Source organism: Lutra lutra, chromosome 9 (assembly GCF_902655055.1).
Source record: "Lutra lutra chromosome 9, mLutLut1.2, whole genome shotgun sequence".
Taxonomy (NCBI): Eukaryota; Metazoa; Chordata; class Mammalia; order Carnivora; family Mustelidae; genus Lutra; species Lutra lutra.
The window spans coordinates 135704132-135721430 of record NC_062286.1 but is presented as its reverse complement, the minus strand read 5'-3'; the positions used below and the strand labels follow the sequence as shown (position 1 = coordinate 135721430).

The 17299-nt window shown below is 49.0% G+C and overlaps 1 protein-coding gene across 1 annotated transcript; it reads left to right on the top strand.

Moving 5' to 3' along the window:
* Positions 1-212: 212 nt before the first annotated feature.
* ZNF217 (zinc finger protein 217) lies at positions 213-13662 on the top strand. The gene is made up of 6 exons (XM_047746992.1): positions 213-219; positions 414-1895; positions 5432-5548; positions 6525-7940; positions 9411-9542; positions 11466-13662. Exons 1-5 carry the CDS (start codon positions 213-215, stop codon positions 9518-9520), a joined length of 3132 nt encoding a protein of 1043 aa, XP_047602948.1. The 3' UTR covers positions 9521-9542; positions 11466-13662.
* The last annotated feature ends 3637 nt before the right edge of the window (positions 13663-17299 follow it).

The following is a 17299-nucleotide window of genomic DNA, read 5'->3' as shown; positions in this document are numbered from 1 at the left end:
AACAGAGCTGCAGATGACCTGGGCGCCTTCTCCGCTACGAGCAGACCAGCTGTGACTCGTCCACACCAGGCTGTCTTTCCCCTGGCTGCAGCTAACCATTTCTGTGTTTTTTTTTTCCCCCCTCTAGGTTTTGGAAATCCCTTGTCTCCAGGTTGCTGGGACTGACTTCTTGCTCAATTGAATCACTCACTCAGTGGAGACAAAGAGAATTAATGCTTTGTGCTGACTCATATTTGAATCAAAGCGTTGGGGAGTCTGTCTGCCTTGTGTGTGCAAAGAACCAGTGAGAGGCTCTGTCACCCAGCTTCCTATGACTTCTGAAGATAAGAAGCTACAGGAACATATACTTTCGTTTGAACTTTTATAACAAATATTTGTTCTAGGGCTAAGTGCCGGGCTGCTGGGGGTGTGAGTGACAAGTGTTACACGTGGCCTTATCCCAATTCCAGAAATTCCTCCACCGGATTCTAAGTTTATATACAGTCCTAAAGTGCCGGGAAACATGCCGACTCAGTCCCTGTTGGTGTATATGGATGGACCGGAAGTGATCGGCAGTCCCCTTGGCGCCCAGACGGAGCTGGATGAGGCCGTGTCGATAAAAGGGACCAGCACCGTTCCTTTCAGAGCGACACAGGAGAAAAACATAATCCAAATAGAAGGATATATGCCCTTGGACTGCATGTTTTGCAATCAGACCTTCACACACTCAGAAGACCTTAACAAACACGTCTTAATGCAACATCGGCCGATCCTCTGTGAGCCCGCGGTCCTGCGCGTGGAAGCGGAGTATCTCAGCCCCCTCGATAAAAGTCAAGTGAGAGCAGAGCCTCCCAAGGACAAGAATTGTAAAGAAAATGAAGAATTTAGCTGTGAAGTGTGCGGGCAGACCTTCAGAGTGGCTTTCGACGTGGAGATCCACATGAAGAAACACAAGGACTCCTTCACGTACGGGTGCAGCGTGTGCGGGAGAAGATTCAAGGAGCCCTGGTTCCTGAAGAACCACATGCGGACGCACACCGGCAAGTCGGGCGCCAAGAGCCGCCTGCAGCAGGGCGCCGAGAGCCCCGCCACCATCAACGAGGTGGTGCAGGAGCCCGCGGCCGAGAGCCTCGCCTCTCCTTACAAAATCTGCATGGTTTGTGGCTTCCTCTTTCCGAATAAGGAGAGCCTCCTCGAGCACAGGAAAATGCACACCAAAGAGCCGGCTTCCGGGGCCGCCGGGCCCCGCACGGACGCCCCGCCGGGGGGCACGGCGCCCGCGGGGGACGAGCTCCTGCAGTTCCTGAGGCTGAGGCCCGCCTCGCACCCCGAGAGCGGCCGCAGGCCCCCGAAATGGATACCTCAGCTCGACCCGTTCACCACCTACCAGGCCTGGCAGCTGGCGACCAAAGGGAAGGTGGCCGTGTGCCGCGAGGTGAAGGAGCAGCCGGGCCAGGACGGCAGCACCGACAACGACGACTCGTGCTCGGAGAAGGAGGAGCTGCTGGAGATCTGGGGCGCCGGCAAGAGCCACGCCGAGGCCTCGGGGAGGGCCCGGGCGGGCCGGAGCGGCTGCGCGGGCCTCGCGCAGGACAAGGAGAAGCCCAGAGCCGGCGGCGGCGAAGTGCCTTCCGCGGAGGCCGACCCGAAGCTGCCGGGCAGCAAGGAGAAGCCGACGCACTGCGCCGAGTGCGGCAAAGCCTTCCGGACCTACCACCAGCTGGTGCTGCACTCGCGCGTGCACAAGAAGGAGCGCAGGGCCGACGCCGAGTCGCCCACCATGGCCGCCGACGGACGGCAGCCCAGGACGTGCTCCCCCGACCTGCCCGCCGCCCTGGACGAGAGCGGAGCCGGCGAGCGGGAGGGCGGCTCTGAGGACGGCTCGGAGGACGGCCTTCCGGAGGGGCTCCATCTGGGTAAGCCCCCGCGCCCCCGTCCCGGAGATCGCGCGCCGGGCCGGGCCGGGCCGGGCCGGGGTGGGACGCCCAGGCCCCTGGGGTGCCCGCCGGTCGCGAGCCCCGGCAGCTCTCAGGGCCGTGAATCTTCCCGGGGTTTCTTCCCGCTCTGAACCTGCTGTTGCTTTATCTTTGGTCCCGGAGGCCACGCCAGCCTCACGGCGTCCTCCCTCGTGCATCGCCCCGACCTGGGGCGGCTTTGCCCCCAGTGGAATCTGGCAGCGTCTAGAGAGTTTTGGGTGTCCCGGTCGTGTTAGTGTGTGTGCGGCTGACACCTGGGGGGGCGGGCGGTACCAGGGATGCCGATCCTCCGACCGCGGCGGGGCGGCCCCCCAGCCGGCGAGTGTGTGGCCCCGGTGCCCGTGGCGTCCGGGGAGAGATGCTGGGCTGGGCTTCAGGGTTTGGCCTTAGGTGCGACCCGCAGACCCAGGTCCCTGTGCTCGGAGACCCAGCTGTCGTGCGCTTCCTCCGCACGGTGCTCTCGTGGCCACAGAAGGTACCGGGAATAATTCTCAGCCAGAGCAAGGGTATCTTTAGAGAAACTGATGCTACCTGGTACCCTGTCCTCTCTGTCTGCTGGGCTAGTGTTTGGTAACAGCTCGGGAACTAAGAGCATTTGCGTGTAAAATAAAAGGACTGAACACAGCAAAGATGGTTTAAAGGCATCTCAAGTGCTCAGTCAGATTTGTATGAATGGCTTTTACAGGACATAATGGCTGGAGGCTCAGGAACTTTCTTTTTTTTTTTTAAGGTTTTATTTATTTATTTGACAGAGACAGAGAGAGAGGGAACACAAGCAGGGGGAGCAGGAGAGGGAGAAGCAAGCCCTCCCCTGAGCAGGGAGCCTGATGTGGGGCTCCATCCCAGGACCCTGGGATCATGACTTGAGCTGAAGGCAGCCGCCTAAGGACTGAGCCACCCAGGTGCCCTGGGACCTCTCATCTCTTGAGGTGGGGGGACTTATCCAAGGCAGAGGATTCTCCCCGTGTATTAGGTCTTGCCCATCTGCACTTGAACCAGAGGTGCTTCTATCTGTTAAATAATATTTTGTTTGAATAAAGGGCTTGGCTCCTTGAAGGCAGTTAAAGGAGCCTCTGCGTCAGTTGAGGCCACCCAACTGAATGGTGGGAACATGACTCAGTCTAAGAGGGATGTTATCATTCACAAAAGTGGTCTTTGGTTGAAGCAGACGCTGCTACCTTTTTTGACTGTAGCTTGATGGTATGTTTGTGGCTGGCTTGTGCGAACTCGGGTGTGAGACTCAAGGTGAATTTGACCACATTGTACCCTGGACTCTTCATGCTCCAAACAGTGTCAGGTCCTTTTTGCCATCACATGAAGGATGATGTTCCTGATGAGGATTTAGGATGTCTTGAGTTTCAGGGAACACAGGAAACCTTAGCACTTAGGACACTACAGTCTTCAGAAATCTAGAAAACTCCATTATGGTGTCTTCATGACATCATAAAACAAAGGCCTTGAACACAGGCCTGTCGTCTTCACCGTGGTTCCTAGTAGTGTCATTCCTGTTCAGGGACATGTGGTAATGGGGAGATGGTTGGGTCTATGAGCTGCCCTGTTGCCCTGAAAGAAATGAGATGGCCAGTCTCCTTCTGCCAGTAGGTGGTGTGGGCAGAAGAATCAGGTGGCAATCTTGGTCGTCAGGCGGGTAGAATGCCCGTAGCTGGGAGCGCCACGACTTGCCCTTCGTCTGGTTCTGCCACTGCATTGTTCTGTGGCTGATTACATGTTGCTTAACCTTTCTTTGCCCTGATTTCTTCTCTCTGTTGGCAAAATTGGTTCATCGACCCTTGTATTCCACCTCCCAAGGATAATTTCAACAGCCTCTTGATAAAAAGTTTGCAGTCCTTGTAGGAACTATAAAGTCAGAGGCAATGCCCAAGGAGCAGGGACCAGGTATATGTGGACATTTCACGTCCTTTATGTTCACACAGATGCATTTCATAACTTTTTAGATATGATGCAACATACCATAAATCCTGACACATACTTGGGAGTAGGAAATTGCAGTAAGGTTCAAATTCAGCTCGTTGGGTGTGATTGTAAGACAAAGCTGGGCCTTCTGTATTTAGAGAATTGATTTTCCTAAGTTTATATTACGATATGGTGGTCTAGATTTATCTTCCTGTTACTTACTGTCAACCTGGCTTACTTGAGATTGACTTTTAGGATCAAAAGACAATTTTTTTTATGTTTGTTGAACTTCATAGTAGGTTTAATAGTGGTTGTTCATGTGATTGTTTTTTAAATCTTCGCCATCAGTGGTTGTCTCTGCCTGTTTACGGTATTTGTGGGGGGAGGGGAGGGTGGGGAGGAGTTGAGTGAGGGGATCATGCAGTCCTGTCTGTTGTATTGGAGGCTGCCCATGGTTGGCTCCTAAGCTGCTTTTTAAAAATCTGTAAACTAGATCTACATAATCTAAAATGCAAAATGGGGAAAGAGCAGGGAAAAGAGGCCTTTTTAGTTGGAATTAACAGTTTTCAAGGCAAAAGAGCCAGTTTGGTTTTGCTCAATTTTAAGAGATGACTCCACTTCCTGGTCCTTATTGCGGTGCATGTAATAGTGTTCGGTAAGAGGAGGTTTATCTAGAACTTTAACAGTCATTTTTATGGGATCGGGTATCTTCACTGTAGCAGATGTCATTGTCTTTTGGAGGCTGGTGGTGGGTGGCGGCAGGTGTGTAATCATCCTGTAATTAGTGTCCCCAGTGCGCCTTCACTCTGTTGCAGCGCAGATACACGGGCCGGGTTGTTGCAGAGATTGAAGTATATGGTTTAGGCCTTTGTCATTTGGGCACAGATTTTGATTGATCTCACATCTATTTTTGGCCACGTGAGTGCTTGTGAATGATACAATTTGCTTTCCACAACGTGCTAAATTTTGACAAACTTTCTTAGGCGTTTGACCCAGAGCCCAAACCTTTTATTTTCTTTAAAGATTAGGTTGTGCTTGCTACCCTCTAGTGGTAGCTGGCCCAGTCTTAAGACAGTCTTCTTTTCCTGGGTGGTTGGGGAAATTGGCAATTTCAATTGGCTGAGTTTTCTAAATCCGTTGTCCTGAACAGTGGGTCACCGCAGCCAGTGTGTGCAGGCCCAGCTTTTGCCGGCCGGTTCCTGCTCGCTGCAGACGTGCTGGGAGAACAGAAAGTTGCCCGCACATGTCCGTCCGCTACGCTCTTTCCTGTGATTGAGGCAAAGGGAGGACTGGACCGGGGACCCCAAATTCTGCCGTACTCAGAAAACAAAAACAAAACCTAGAAACAGGGCACACGTGTTATAAAAAGCTTCCAAAACTTCAGACAGTCTCAAAATAGCATGTGGTGTGTTCTGTCCTTTCTGGTGTACCCCAGCACTGACACAAAAATTATTTTACGCTTTCCAAAAAAAAGTTTCCATCAAGAATACTTGATGTCAGCTTGTCTTACTCGTGTACTTGAGCTGTCTTCTTACAGAAATATTTTTTGTTTCTGCTTTAAGATAAAAATGATGATGGAGGAAAAATAAAGCATCTTACATCCTCAAGAGAATGTAGTTATTGTGGGAAGTTTTTCCGTTCAAATTATTACCTCAATATTCATCTCAGAACGCATACAGGTAAGGAACTTCCTAGCTTTTCTTAATTCTTATTAGCTCAAAGAATTATGATGTAGCTTTGTGTCTTTGTGGCTTCTTTTTAGATGGTTCAAATATTCTGCTAGACTTCTGCAGTAGTTGAATAGGAAGCCTGTAGTGTGTTGATGGCAGCTCTCATTTTAAGTCTGTTAGTGTCCGTGTAACTTGAACTGTTCCTGTTTTGAAGTTAGTTTCTTACTTAGTTTCTGACTACTGTATCCTCTTATCTTACTAAAACCTCTTCAGTGTTTTTTTTTTTTTTTTTAAAGATTTTATTTATTTATTTGACAGAGAGATCACAAACAGGCAGAGAGGCAGGCAGAGAGAGGAGGAAGCAGGCTCCCTGCTGAGCAGAGAGCCCGATGCGGGGCTTGATCCCAGGACTCTGAGATCATGACCTGAGCCGAAGGCAGTGGTTAACCCACTGAGCCACCCAGGCGCTCCTCTTCAGTGTTTTTTAATGCCACAGCTGCTTCTGTATTAACTGTTATGATTTAGAAGGCAATGAGAATGTATTTAATATTTTCTTGAGGTTTTAGAAGCGGCCGTAACATAGTTATGGTTCCGGAGGCTGGGCAGACTTGAACTGTGTCTCTTCCACTCACTGGCTGTGCAGCCCTGGGCAGGTCCTTAAACCCTTCTGTGCCCGGTGTTCCTAGCTGTAAAAGGATAATGATACCCTGTGCCATAGGGCTATGATGAAGGTTAAATAAGTTTAAAATGTGCTATGTTTAAAAAAGTCAAAGACCTGTATTTGCATTTTCAAGTATTCAGTATAGTAAGGGTGATTAAGTGAGCAACTTGAGAAAAATCCTGGATATGCAGATTTGTAGAGAGAGAAGGGAAAAGTTAAGACCCTATATTATATTCTCTCCTTGCAGTTAATTTTAGTTTCCGAAGATTGATTTTGATGTTTTTCATGACCCCTTGTGTGACACAGTGGCATTTCTTGTTTTAGGTGAAAAACCATACAAATGTGAATTCTGTGACTATGCTGCAGCGCAGAAGACGTCTCTACGGTATCACCTGGAGAGACATCACAAGGACAAGCAGATCGATATTGCCGCCGAAGTCAAGACCGATGGGAAAAACCAGGAGACGGAAGATGCACTACTAGCCGCTGACGGTGCGCAAACCAAAAATTTGAAAAGATTTTTTGATGGTGCCAAAGATGTTAAAGGCAGCCCACCTTCAAAGCAACTTAAGGGGATGGCCTCTACCTTTCAGAATGTTCTGGGCAGCGCTGTCCTCTCACCAGTACACCGAGATACTCAGGATTTCAATAAAAATGCAACTGATGACAGTACTGAGAAAATGGGCAAAGCGCCTGCCCCCGCGTACTTGGACGTGTTGCAGAAGAGGGCGCCAGGTGACCCTCAGCCCCCGGAGCCGGCGTGTAGGGCGGAGGCGGGGGTCCCTGCGCGCGTGGACGGCAGTGCGGCCCACGGTGCTGACGGCAGCCCCAGGGAGAAGCCGGCGGGGACGGTGGCTGACGGCAAGCACAAGCCCGGCGGGGACTGTCAGGAGAAACCTCTGAACCTGTCCCTCGGAGCGCTTCACGGCTGTCCGGCCATTTCTCTGAGCAAGAGTTTAATCCCAGGGATCACCTGCCCGTTTTGTACCTTCAAGACCTTTTATCCCGAGGTTTTGATGATGCACCAGAGGCTAGAGCATAAATACAATCCCGACATCCACAAAAACTGCCGGAGCAAGTCCCTGCTGCGCAGCCGGCGCACGGGCTGCCCGCCCGCGCTGCTGGGGAAGGACGTGGCCCCGCTGGCGCACTTCCCCAAGCCCCGGGCCCGGCCCGCGCCCGCGCCACCCACCAAGGCCGTGCCTGCCGACCGGGACCGCGGGAAGCCGGGTCCCGCCGGGCCCGCCAGGCCCCCGCCGCCCCCGGGGCTCGACCCCAGCACTTTAGCGCCCAGCAACCTGAAGGCTCCACGGCCGCCGCACCAGCACCCGCACCCGCAGCCCGGCGGGGCGCAGGGGGCGGCCCGGCAGGCGGAGCCCGCCCACCCGGAGAGGGGCAGGAGGCCCGAGGCCAAGCCCCGGGCGCCCGCCGCTGCCCCTGCCCTGCCCGGCCCCGGCGCCGCCAACGGCTGTGCGGAGCGCCCCTGGGCGCCGCGGGGCCGCGACCCCCAGAGCGGACGCCCCGCCGAGCCCGGAGAGCCACTGCCCAAGCGGCCGCGACCCGACGCCGAGCCGCCGGCTCCCGCCTTCCGCCGGGCCTTCGAGCTGCCCAAGTACCACGTGGTGCGCGGCCTGCAGTCGCTGCTGCCCGGAGAGTGCGTGTGCCCGCCGCCCGCCGCGCTGCCGCCCAAGCCCCGCGCCACGCCCGCGCCGCTCTTCGCCTGCGGGCCCGCCGCCGAAGGTGAGCCTGGCCGGGAGGGATGGACCCACCCTGGGTCTGGGGACTGGCCTTCCCAGGTCCCCCGAGCCCCCCGCCTCACTGACCGTCCAGGGCCGGTGTCCCGGGCACGTCCGGTCTAGGGTGGTCCATTCTGGGGTCGGAGCTGGGGCGAGGTCTCTGCTCCCCACGCTGAAGTCCTTCGGAGCCGGACCTTGGCTTCTGGCCTTTCGCCGTGTATGCGGCCACCAGTGTCTGCGCTGGCAGGTGGCACGTCGCAGTGACCCTCTTCCCCGCCTCTTCCCAGGGAGCACAGGCCCCCCACCCACCAGGAACAGAAAGTGTAGGAACCCCAGTGAACAGTCTTTTGAACAGTTTGGATGTTCTAGATTCACGCTGCCTTATTTTTAGCCTTTGTTAAACATTAAGTGCATTTTAAGAGGGACACCCTATCCCCGAAATGGATAAATTGTTAAAGTAGATTTACTTTGGAGTTCTCCCTGTGGAAACGTTCTCAGAGCCCCTGCTTCCTCCGGCTGCACTCCCTCCAGGGTGTGTGGTGCAGACCTAGGCATGTAAAGAGGTAGATCAGAGTGTCCCGGGGACCTTTCCCACTTGGCAGACTTGATGAAACCAGTTCCTTTGTGGGATGTAAGTCCTGCTGGTGTGTGCAGCTCCAAAGAGAAATCTGTTTGAAACCTCTCAGTTTGTATTAATTTCAAATTGAGGGTTCTGTGGGTGACAATACTCTTATCAAGGATAGCTTGATGCCATTTGATCTGGTAGGGACAGCAAATTAAAAAACAATTGCTTTCACACACACCAGTGAATTTCATAAAAATTGTGATAGAATACTAATTTTTGCAGCCTTTTGATTAAAACTGTCTATTTTTCTTCTTACCAGCTCTTAAAATGTACAGGAGTCAAAACTTAGCCTTAATTTGAAGAGTCTGGGCTCTGTGTTGCAAGCAAAATTCTTCTTTATTTATTTATTTATTTTTTTTATTTTTTAGAGAATTTATTTTTAAGTATTCTTAATCTCAGACTCTCAGCCCCGAGGTTGAGAGTTGCACACTGCCCTGACTGAGCCAGCCAGGCGCCCTGGAAAACCCTTTTTTAAAATCAGCATTTTTTTCTCCTTTTCCCCACAGTGTTGGTTTCTGATGCACATAAGTTTAAAATATTTTATGCTACCATTTTTTCTTTTTCTGTGCCTAAACCCTAGGTCTTGACTTTTTAGTTCTTACTAATGACAGCATAGGACTTAGACCTATTTTAGCTTTAGTGACTTGAAATTTTGTATTAGCAAATATCCTCAGGGCACTTAAAAATGTTTCAGTGGTAATTTGCAACATGCACACAACTGGTGTATTCTGATCCCATTACCAGTCCAGAATTGTCAAAGTTGACTGACCTCTGACAATCCACAAACACCTTCTCAGTAATATTGAACTTTATTCTAAACACTTTTTCACATTTTTTTTTTCCAAACAGGAAAAAGGCCTGTGTCATACCAACACTTGTCTAGCAGCATGCTACAAAAGAGAAACTATGAGAATTTTATTGGGAATGCACATTATCGACCAAATGACAAAAAAACTTGATTTCCTATTTTGGGTAAGAAAGGTGAGCATATATGATGTGTTGATTTTTCTTAATTGAAAATAAGCCATCTAGTTTATCCTGTAGAATGTAAAGTAAAATTACTTTTATTTATATACTTAACAAGATTTATTTATCTTAGAAGAGGAGAGCACGGTGAGGCGGGGCGAAAGGGGGGCGGGGAATCTCAGTGGAGCCCCGCCGAGGGGCGCGATCTCGTGACTCTGAGATGTAACCTGATCTGAAACCAAGAGTCAGGTTGCTTAATGGACTGTGTCACTCAGGTGCCCCTAATTTTAATTTTAAAGTATTTTCAGACTTCGAGTGGCTCAGGGTCTGTGGGTATCTATGATGATGATAGTGGCAATAGTAACAGTAGCAACTGGGATTTACTAAGCATTTATTTTGTGCTCTGCCTTGAAGGGTTTTATAATCCTGACCTCACTCAGGCCTTCCCACAGCAGGGGACACCAGGCCAGGGATTAGCACTGGGTTCTGTCTAGGAAGCCTCCGCTGCATCTGTTCCTGTACTGTTGCTGGCGGCTTCTCTGCCGCATTAGCAGAGCTGGGTAGTTGTGACAAGGAACTCAGAGCCTGCAAAGCTGAAAATAATTACGCTCTGGCCCTTTAAGATGTTTGCTGACCGTTGGGCTAGGAGGCCCTGGGTGCGCTTCACAGATGAGGGTACCAAGGCTTGGAGGTGTAACTTGCGCGGTGCCTACTCTGTTTGGTTCTGTCCTGGGTTTGCTGGACCAGTGCCTGGGCCCCCCTCCCCCAGCTCTCCTGTTGAAGAGCTCGTTCAGAGCCTCTGTGCCGCCTTCTCCGTGGGGAGGGGAGCGGGCCAGGAGCACGTAATTGCGTTCTGACTTGCCGATTCCCGTGGCAAACGTATATAACTGTAGAGACAGCAGCAGCGTCACAGTCGTGCGCATAGTAGTCTAGTCGGTTCCGAGTTTGGCCCGAGTTACACAAGACCTACTCGAGGCCTCCTTTACCTACATCTTGATTGAAAAGATTGGGGCTTATGGGTAGATTGGAGTTCTCTCTCGCAGAAACCCTTGTCCTGTCACGTGACTGCCATCCAGCCTCCCAGGCCAGGGCAGGATTTCTCCCTCCTGTTTTCAGGGGGACACTCGTGGGGCCCATCAGCCTCACGTGGGTCTACTGACTTCTTTCCCTCAGACAGTGAAAGTAGAATGAGAGTAAGTGTTGTCACGGGAAGGGGGTAAGCCCGTTCTCCATTAAAACAAACGAATGATGTCTGGATCACAAGGGACAGATCCTTTGTGTCACCGATTTCCTGCACTTGATGGCACAGTCCATCGGCAGCAGCACACTCGAGCCGTCCTGTCGGCCGGGTTTCCCTCGCTTGCGAGTCCGGCTTCACCGCCTGCTAAGCTGGAGAGGAGGCGCCTGTGTTTATTGCCTCGCTCCTGCTGGGGACATCCCTGATAAAACTTGTTCGATGCTCGCGGAGCAGATGATGTTAGAAACTTCGGTTTCTCGTCAGTGACCGTTGGCCTCTGCCAGACTCCGTGTACCTGCTGGGAATTCCGAGTCTCGTAAAATCACCTTCATTAGGTCACCGTCCCATATGTAGCGGGCGTCTCTGAGACGGTACAGCATCGTGTAGAGTCCTGGTGTCCTGGTATTTTCACTGCCACTTACTTTCTTTTTTTAAATAAAGATTTTATTCTTAAGTCTCCTCTACACCCACCTCGGGACTTGAACTTAGAAGCCCGAGCTCCGGAGTCACGTGCTCCGCCCATGGAGCCAGGCAGGCGCCCCTTGGTTGCGACATTTGAGCTCAAGGGGGAACTCTTTGCGGGCCTCGATCCATCCCCCCCGTCCCCCGCCGTAGTTCTGTTGGTGGCACTCGTTTGTTGTGGATTTCCTAGTGTGGATTTCCAGTTTCATCCTAACCGCGTTGAACCTTTGTTTCCGTAGCTCGCGATGGCCGCGTGTCCGTGCTGTCCGTGAATCGAGTTCGCCCATCCTCTGGGGGAGCCGGCGGTGGAAGCCGTGAGATAAGCTCGACCGTGCCATGCGCGTGACATACCAGGAACACTACGGTTGTGTAAAGTTGTCCTGTTCACTTTTGTACCAAATAGCAATAAAAACTATAGTTGGAAGAGTTGGGTTGTACACAAATGGAGACTGGAAATCTCTATTTTGCCCCTGAATCATATTTTTTTTAGAACCGACCAAATAAGAAGAGGAGTGTCTGGCCTACTTGAGCGCTGCTGGAAAGAAACCGTCTGGGTTGGGGGGTGGGGCGGGGAGAAAGTCTATGATGTTCGCACCTCAGGTAACTGTACATATTGTAAGTTCTAGACCTGCTTGTTGGGATACTGTGTGTGACTCTTTTCCTCTCACGTAGCTCGTCACTTTGAGCGGTTCCTGCTACTTGTGCTCTTTTCGTTTAAAATGTATGTTTTTAAAGAAAAAAAATGTCTCCAATGATTTGTATTATGTTAAATCCTCCTCAGTCTCTCGGCTTCACAAAATTGTTAACGGAAGTATTGACCCTCTGTGACTGTGTGCTGCTTGTCCTGAGGTCGGCCATTCTGAAACCGGTGCCCTTTGATGGCGAATTTCATTCTGTCAGCCGAGGGAGAGTCCAGAGCCACGAGCCTTTCCTGAAGTGGTGTGGTTTGTGGGGGTTCGAAGTGTATGTGTTTACAGAGAAGCGTGTCCTCTGCAGAGCGGCCACATAGCCAGTAAACACACCAGATTTATATGTGGAGTTGCTTCCATTTATTTTCTATCTTATTAATCATTTCTGTTGGAAAATTCAGGTTGTTTGGCTTTCAGTTAAATTAGTATGTAAAATAACAGAAGTGCTGAATGATACATGCGAATGACACATTGGAAGCAGTTTTAAAGGATATGAACATTTTGGGGCAAATTTTAGGTTTGTATCTGGATGTCTTGGTGTGCCTGGCGTTGGGGTGACCTGTGGACGCATTCGAGTCCATTACAGACACATCGATTCTGAATAAGGAACTGCTGGCTGAACCTTCTGGTAATGGGGAAGATGTGATCTTTGCCCGACCTCAGTTGTCTTCCCATTTTTGGTTGTTTTGAGCAGCAGCGTTTTTCTCCATGATCTGCAGTTTGGGTTTTAAAGACAGGATAGCCACCCACTGGCTTGCTAGGTGTTTTAAACTCTGGTTCCCTTAATCCTCTGTCCGTGGCTGAGTTTTTTCAGCAGTACATTGGTTTAGCAACCACAAAATAGTTTATTAAGAAAACTGTTTCAAAAATAAATTTGCACTGTTAAATTTTCTTGCCCTGCCCTTCCGCGTTAGAGCGAGAGTAAAGTCCTAAAAGAATCCTGATTTATTTTGTTTTGTTTTGTTTTGTTTTGTTTTCATTATGCACCACGAAGCATACTTGACAGAGAAGTCTTAACTCCCGCGTTGAAAGGAGACCTGATTAGAGATCGGTCTGCTGGCATTGCAATGAAGTGCTTTGTATCAGGAAAGTGTACACTATTTACCTTTTTTCCTGTTCACAAGCTGAGCCATATGTACATAATCTAGATTTTTGTTTTCATAGTTTTGCACTTTTATAGTCTATTTTTGAAGATTAACACATTTTGCAAGATGATTGACTTGATCGTTGCCTAATCCGATGAGTGTTGCAGAGAGCTTGCTATGAGTATAAATGTAAATCTTAAAAGGGGATGCGAGAGAGGGCTGAAATTTAAACCTGTACTTAAAAAAAAAAAAAATCACCAAATCTATTTGAAAACAAGTCAATTCATGCCATGCTGAAATTTTGGGGGCTTTCATATTTCTCCTTTCTTAACCACATTTCTGAATTTCTGAATGCGTAAAATGTCCTTTTTTTTCACAGCCCTTATACTCTAAAATTTTTTGTTTGTTTTTGTTTTGTTCTATCAGTATTAACTATTGGGATACTACTGGTTTTGTATTTTTTTTTCCTTTGCAACAACAGTACATATAATAGAGGTACAATCCGTTGGATTTTTGTTTATGTATTTATTTCATTCCAGTTTGATTTATTTTAATTGTTGATACTTGTCAAACAGTAGACATTACTTGTTTTATTTATGATATATTTCAGCTTAAAGTTATGTTATTATATGTGGATGTAAATATAGATTTGGTGTTTTGCAGTCTTGCGTTTTGGTCTTTATTGTGTCCCTGGTTTCTATTTTTATTTAATTTTTTTATAAGTACAATCTTAAGCCTCTAGGGTAGTAGAGAAGTTAGTGTCGCAGATCCTCGATGCTCGCCGGCAATATTTTGCATCTCCTCCCTCTTTGCCCCCCGGGGTGTTTGAAAGCAAATCTCAGATGTGATTTAGTTTTATCCCCAAAACACTTCAGTATGTGTCCCTAACGGATCAGGGCTTTCATGATCACATGCAGCTAAATGGACAATGATTCCTCGTAACCAACCTCCAGGACCACATTACATTGTATTAGTAGTGGCTTCTCACAGTTAGTAAGTTGCCATCAGGACCCAAACAAGAGCCACTTAATTGGTTTAGAAGATGGTGTTTTTGTTTTTTTAAGATTTATTTCCTTTAGAGAGAGAGAGTGCAGTGGGGGCAGGGGCAGAGGGAGAGAGAATTTCAAGCAGACTCCACACTAAGCACACAACCGGATGCGGGGCTCGATCCCATGACCCTGATCAGGACCTGAGCTGAAACCAAGAGTGAGATGCTTAGCTGACTTGGCCACCAAGGCACCCCTAGAAGATTAGTTTTTTTTTTTAAGTCGATTGTACTCCACCTCCCCCTCCATGCACACAACATTTAATTTATTGAAGAGGCCAGGTCATCCGTCCTGTAGAAGTTTGCACATTCTTCTTTGGGTTTGTTGCATATTTGTGGTTTCATCTAACCTGTTCTCCAGGCTCTCTATGTCCTATGAATTGGTGAATTTAGTTCAGAGGTTTGAAGTAGATTTGAGCTGAGGTCTGGGGGAAGGGTCTCTGTGCTCCCAATTGTATCATCTCCGGACACGTACAACACTTGGTTTTCCAACCTGTACTCGTGTTTGATCAGTGGGCTGAGATGTCAGACTGTCTAGCCGTAATGAAGTTCTCCATCAGACTCTCTCCTTTGGGTTTTAGCAGCCATTGATGAGCATTAGGAATATTGCAAAAGTGATTTTTTTAAAGTGCTGTCATTTCCCTGCATTTATTATTGGACAGAAGACCTCACTCGTGATTATTTGATTGTCCCGAAGTACAGCTTGAATAAGAAAGGATAAATAAAACTTGATTCTTCCCCCTTGATTAACCAGCTTTGAAATGAAGTCTGGTGCCCAGTATCGTGGCTGGTGAGTGAACTTGAGAGTTTTTTGTGAGGAACTCTATACATTTGATGAGTTTTAAGCAACTGTAGGCATCATTTTGATGCTTACAGTCTCCTGTCTTTGGCCATCAGGGGCTCCTTCAAGTTGGCTCAGTGTGTTTTGAACAATAGTCTGAAGGCTTCTTAGCTTTTTGCCATAATAAGATGTCCTGAGCTCATCTTGACCATTTCCTGACCAAGACTTGGGAGAGTTAACTCCTCTGAGGATCCTGGGTTCCTTTTATAGGAAATGGTAATTACAAGTGGTGACTTGGGGATAAGGACGCCCATTACTCCTGGCTGGCTTCAACCTCCAGGGCTTCTTAACCTAGAGAACAAAGACATACATGTTTTTTGAGGGGGAAAAAAAAATACTTGAATTATATTGGTGTGTTTTGTTTTTTAACATTCTATTTTTTTTTTTAAAGATTTTATTTATTTATTTGTCAGAGAGAGAGAGTGAGCACAGGCAGACAGAATGGCAGGCAGAGGCAGAGGGAGAAGCAGGTTCCCTGACGAGCAAGGAGCCCGATGCGGGACTCGATCCCAGGACACTGGGATCATGACCTGAGCCGAAGGCAGCTGCTCAACCAACTGAGCCACCCAGGTGTCCCTTAACATTCTATTTTTAAGTAATCTCTGTGCCCAACTTGGGCTCGAACTCACAGCCCCAAGATCGAGACTCACGTGCTCTACTGACTGAGCCAGCCAGGTGCCCCTATGTTGCTGTTTAAGTCAAATTTAAAAATACGGTCTTTATTTTTTTGATTTTATACTTGGTTCTCTGAAAATGTGGGTTCCTGATAACATAACAACCTGCTTTGTCCTACTGCATGTAGCAATAAAGTCATGATGCCAATATTAGCAACATTCTAGGTGGAGATTTCAAACTTTTTAATAGTTCCACTTGTTTATAACTGGTTTTCAACTTGTGGTTCCAGACTAGCAAAATCGTCATCATTGGGAAATTGCTAGAAATGCAAACCATCAGGTTCACCTTACAGTTGCTGAGTCAGAAACCACACAGGGTGGGGGACGGGGTTGGGGAGGTGCACCTAGAAGTCCCTACTGGAGACTCTACTGAGTAAATTCCACTCCAGGAACACAGCATGGGTTAGGGAGCCTGAAGTTACTTATCTGTAGATTTGCCAACAACTTCATATACTGTTAGTTTCATTGTTTTCCATCTTTGGATACTGCCTTGCCTTTTTTTTTTTTTTTTTTTTTTTTTGGTCTCTTTAATCTAATTTTGTTAAATAAAAGTTTCTTAGTTAAAACTATAAAACCGGGTATGTTCAGAGAAGCGTAGCTTCTCACCTTTCACACTATTCCCTCCTGTCCCTAAAGTAACCGTTTTAAAAAAATAGGTTTTCATTGATCTTTCCTTTGTTTCTCCCTTTGCAAAGATAGGTGTATAAGCAGGTGTATCTGTATGCCCTTTTATAAAAAGGAGCACGGAATACTAATGCAGGCCGACTTGAGTGGTTTTACTCATTTTTTTCTTAAGAGAGCGCACTTTTCTCCTGAAAACCAAAGGATTCAAAGAACAAATTCAGAGAGGTGAAAGTTGGTGGCCTCGCTGCCTGTTTTTAGTCACTCAGCACATCTTTGTTGATGGAGAGTGGGATGCTGGGTGCCGGGGACCTGTGCTCCCCTGAGCCAAAGTTGAGCATGGAGCCCACCTTTTCCGCGAGGGTGCAGAAGGTGGGCTGAAAACTGGTACACAGCCCCAGTGATGACAAGGCACGCTAGTGGAAGGAGAGCAGGAGACAGAGGAGCGTGAACAGAACGAGCTGAGTGGCCAGGATACAGGATGAAGGCCGCGGCCTTTCCTAATGCGTGTGAGGATGCGAGTCACGCGGCGCGATTCACGCAGAAAAGCGGCTGGAGTCTTCAGTGGGTCAAGTGCCCGCAGGAGCGAAGGCCCGGCTCCGAGTCAGGAAGAGCTCGTTGTGGTTAAGGACTTGCGTGGAGACCAGCACCGTTACAGAGCTGAGCTCTGCACCTCGTGGGTGTCGACGTTTGGGGACCAGGTCAGTCTTTGTGGCGGGGCGATTCCGTGCAGCTTCTCTGGCCTGCGCCCACTGGATGCGGGGAGCCCCCCCGCCCCGGGGAATAACCACGGACGTCTTCGGGAGATCCCAAATGCCCCTAGGGCGCAGAATGTCCCTAGGAGAGAGCCACGGCTCCTGGAACAAATCTGGGAGTTCGGGCAAGAGTCCCACGTATTACAACTCAAGGATTCGGGGGCCCCTGTCTTAAGCGCAGGGGGAGCCTTTGAAGCTGTTCGGGCAGACGGTGGTATCAGATTTATGCTGTAGGATAACGATGGGTAAAATAGGCCCGAGAGTTTTCAACGCGTGAGTTTGTAAAAAGTATCAAAGAAGAAAAAAAAAGTCACTTTTTAAAAAATTGCCCTTTACCCTTACCCAGCGAGAGTCCATCGTCAC

What these genes read in the sequence shown, in the direction of transcription:
- ZNF217 (XM_047746992.1), top strand. An exon ending in TCCGGAGGGGCTCCATCTGG is followed by an intron (nt 1,896 to 5,431) that starts GTAAGCCCCCGC and finishes TTCTGCTTTAAG; the next exon opens with ATAAAAATGATGATGGAGGA. An exon ending in TCATCTCAGAACGCATACAG is followed by an intron (nt 5,549 to 6,524) that starts GTAAGGAACTTC and finishes TTCTTGTTTTAG; the next exon opens with GTGAAAAACCATACAAATGT.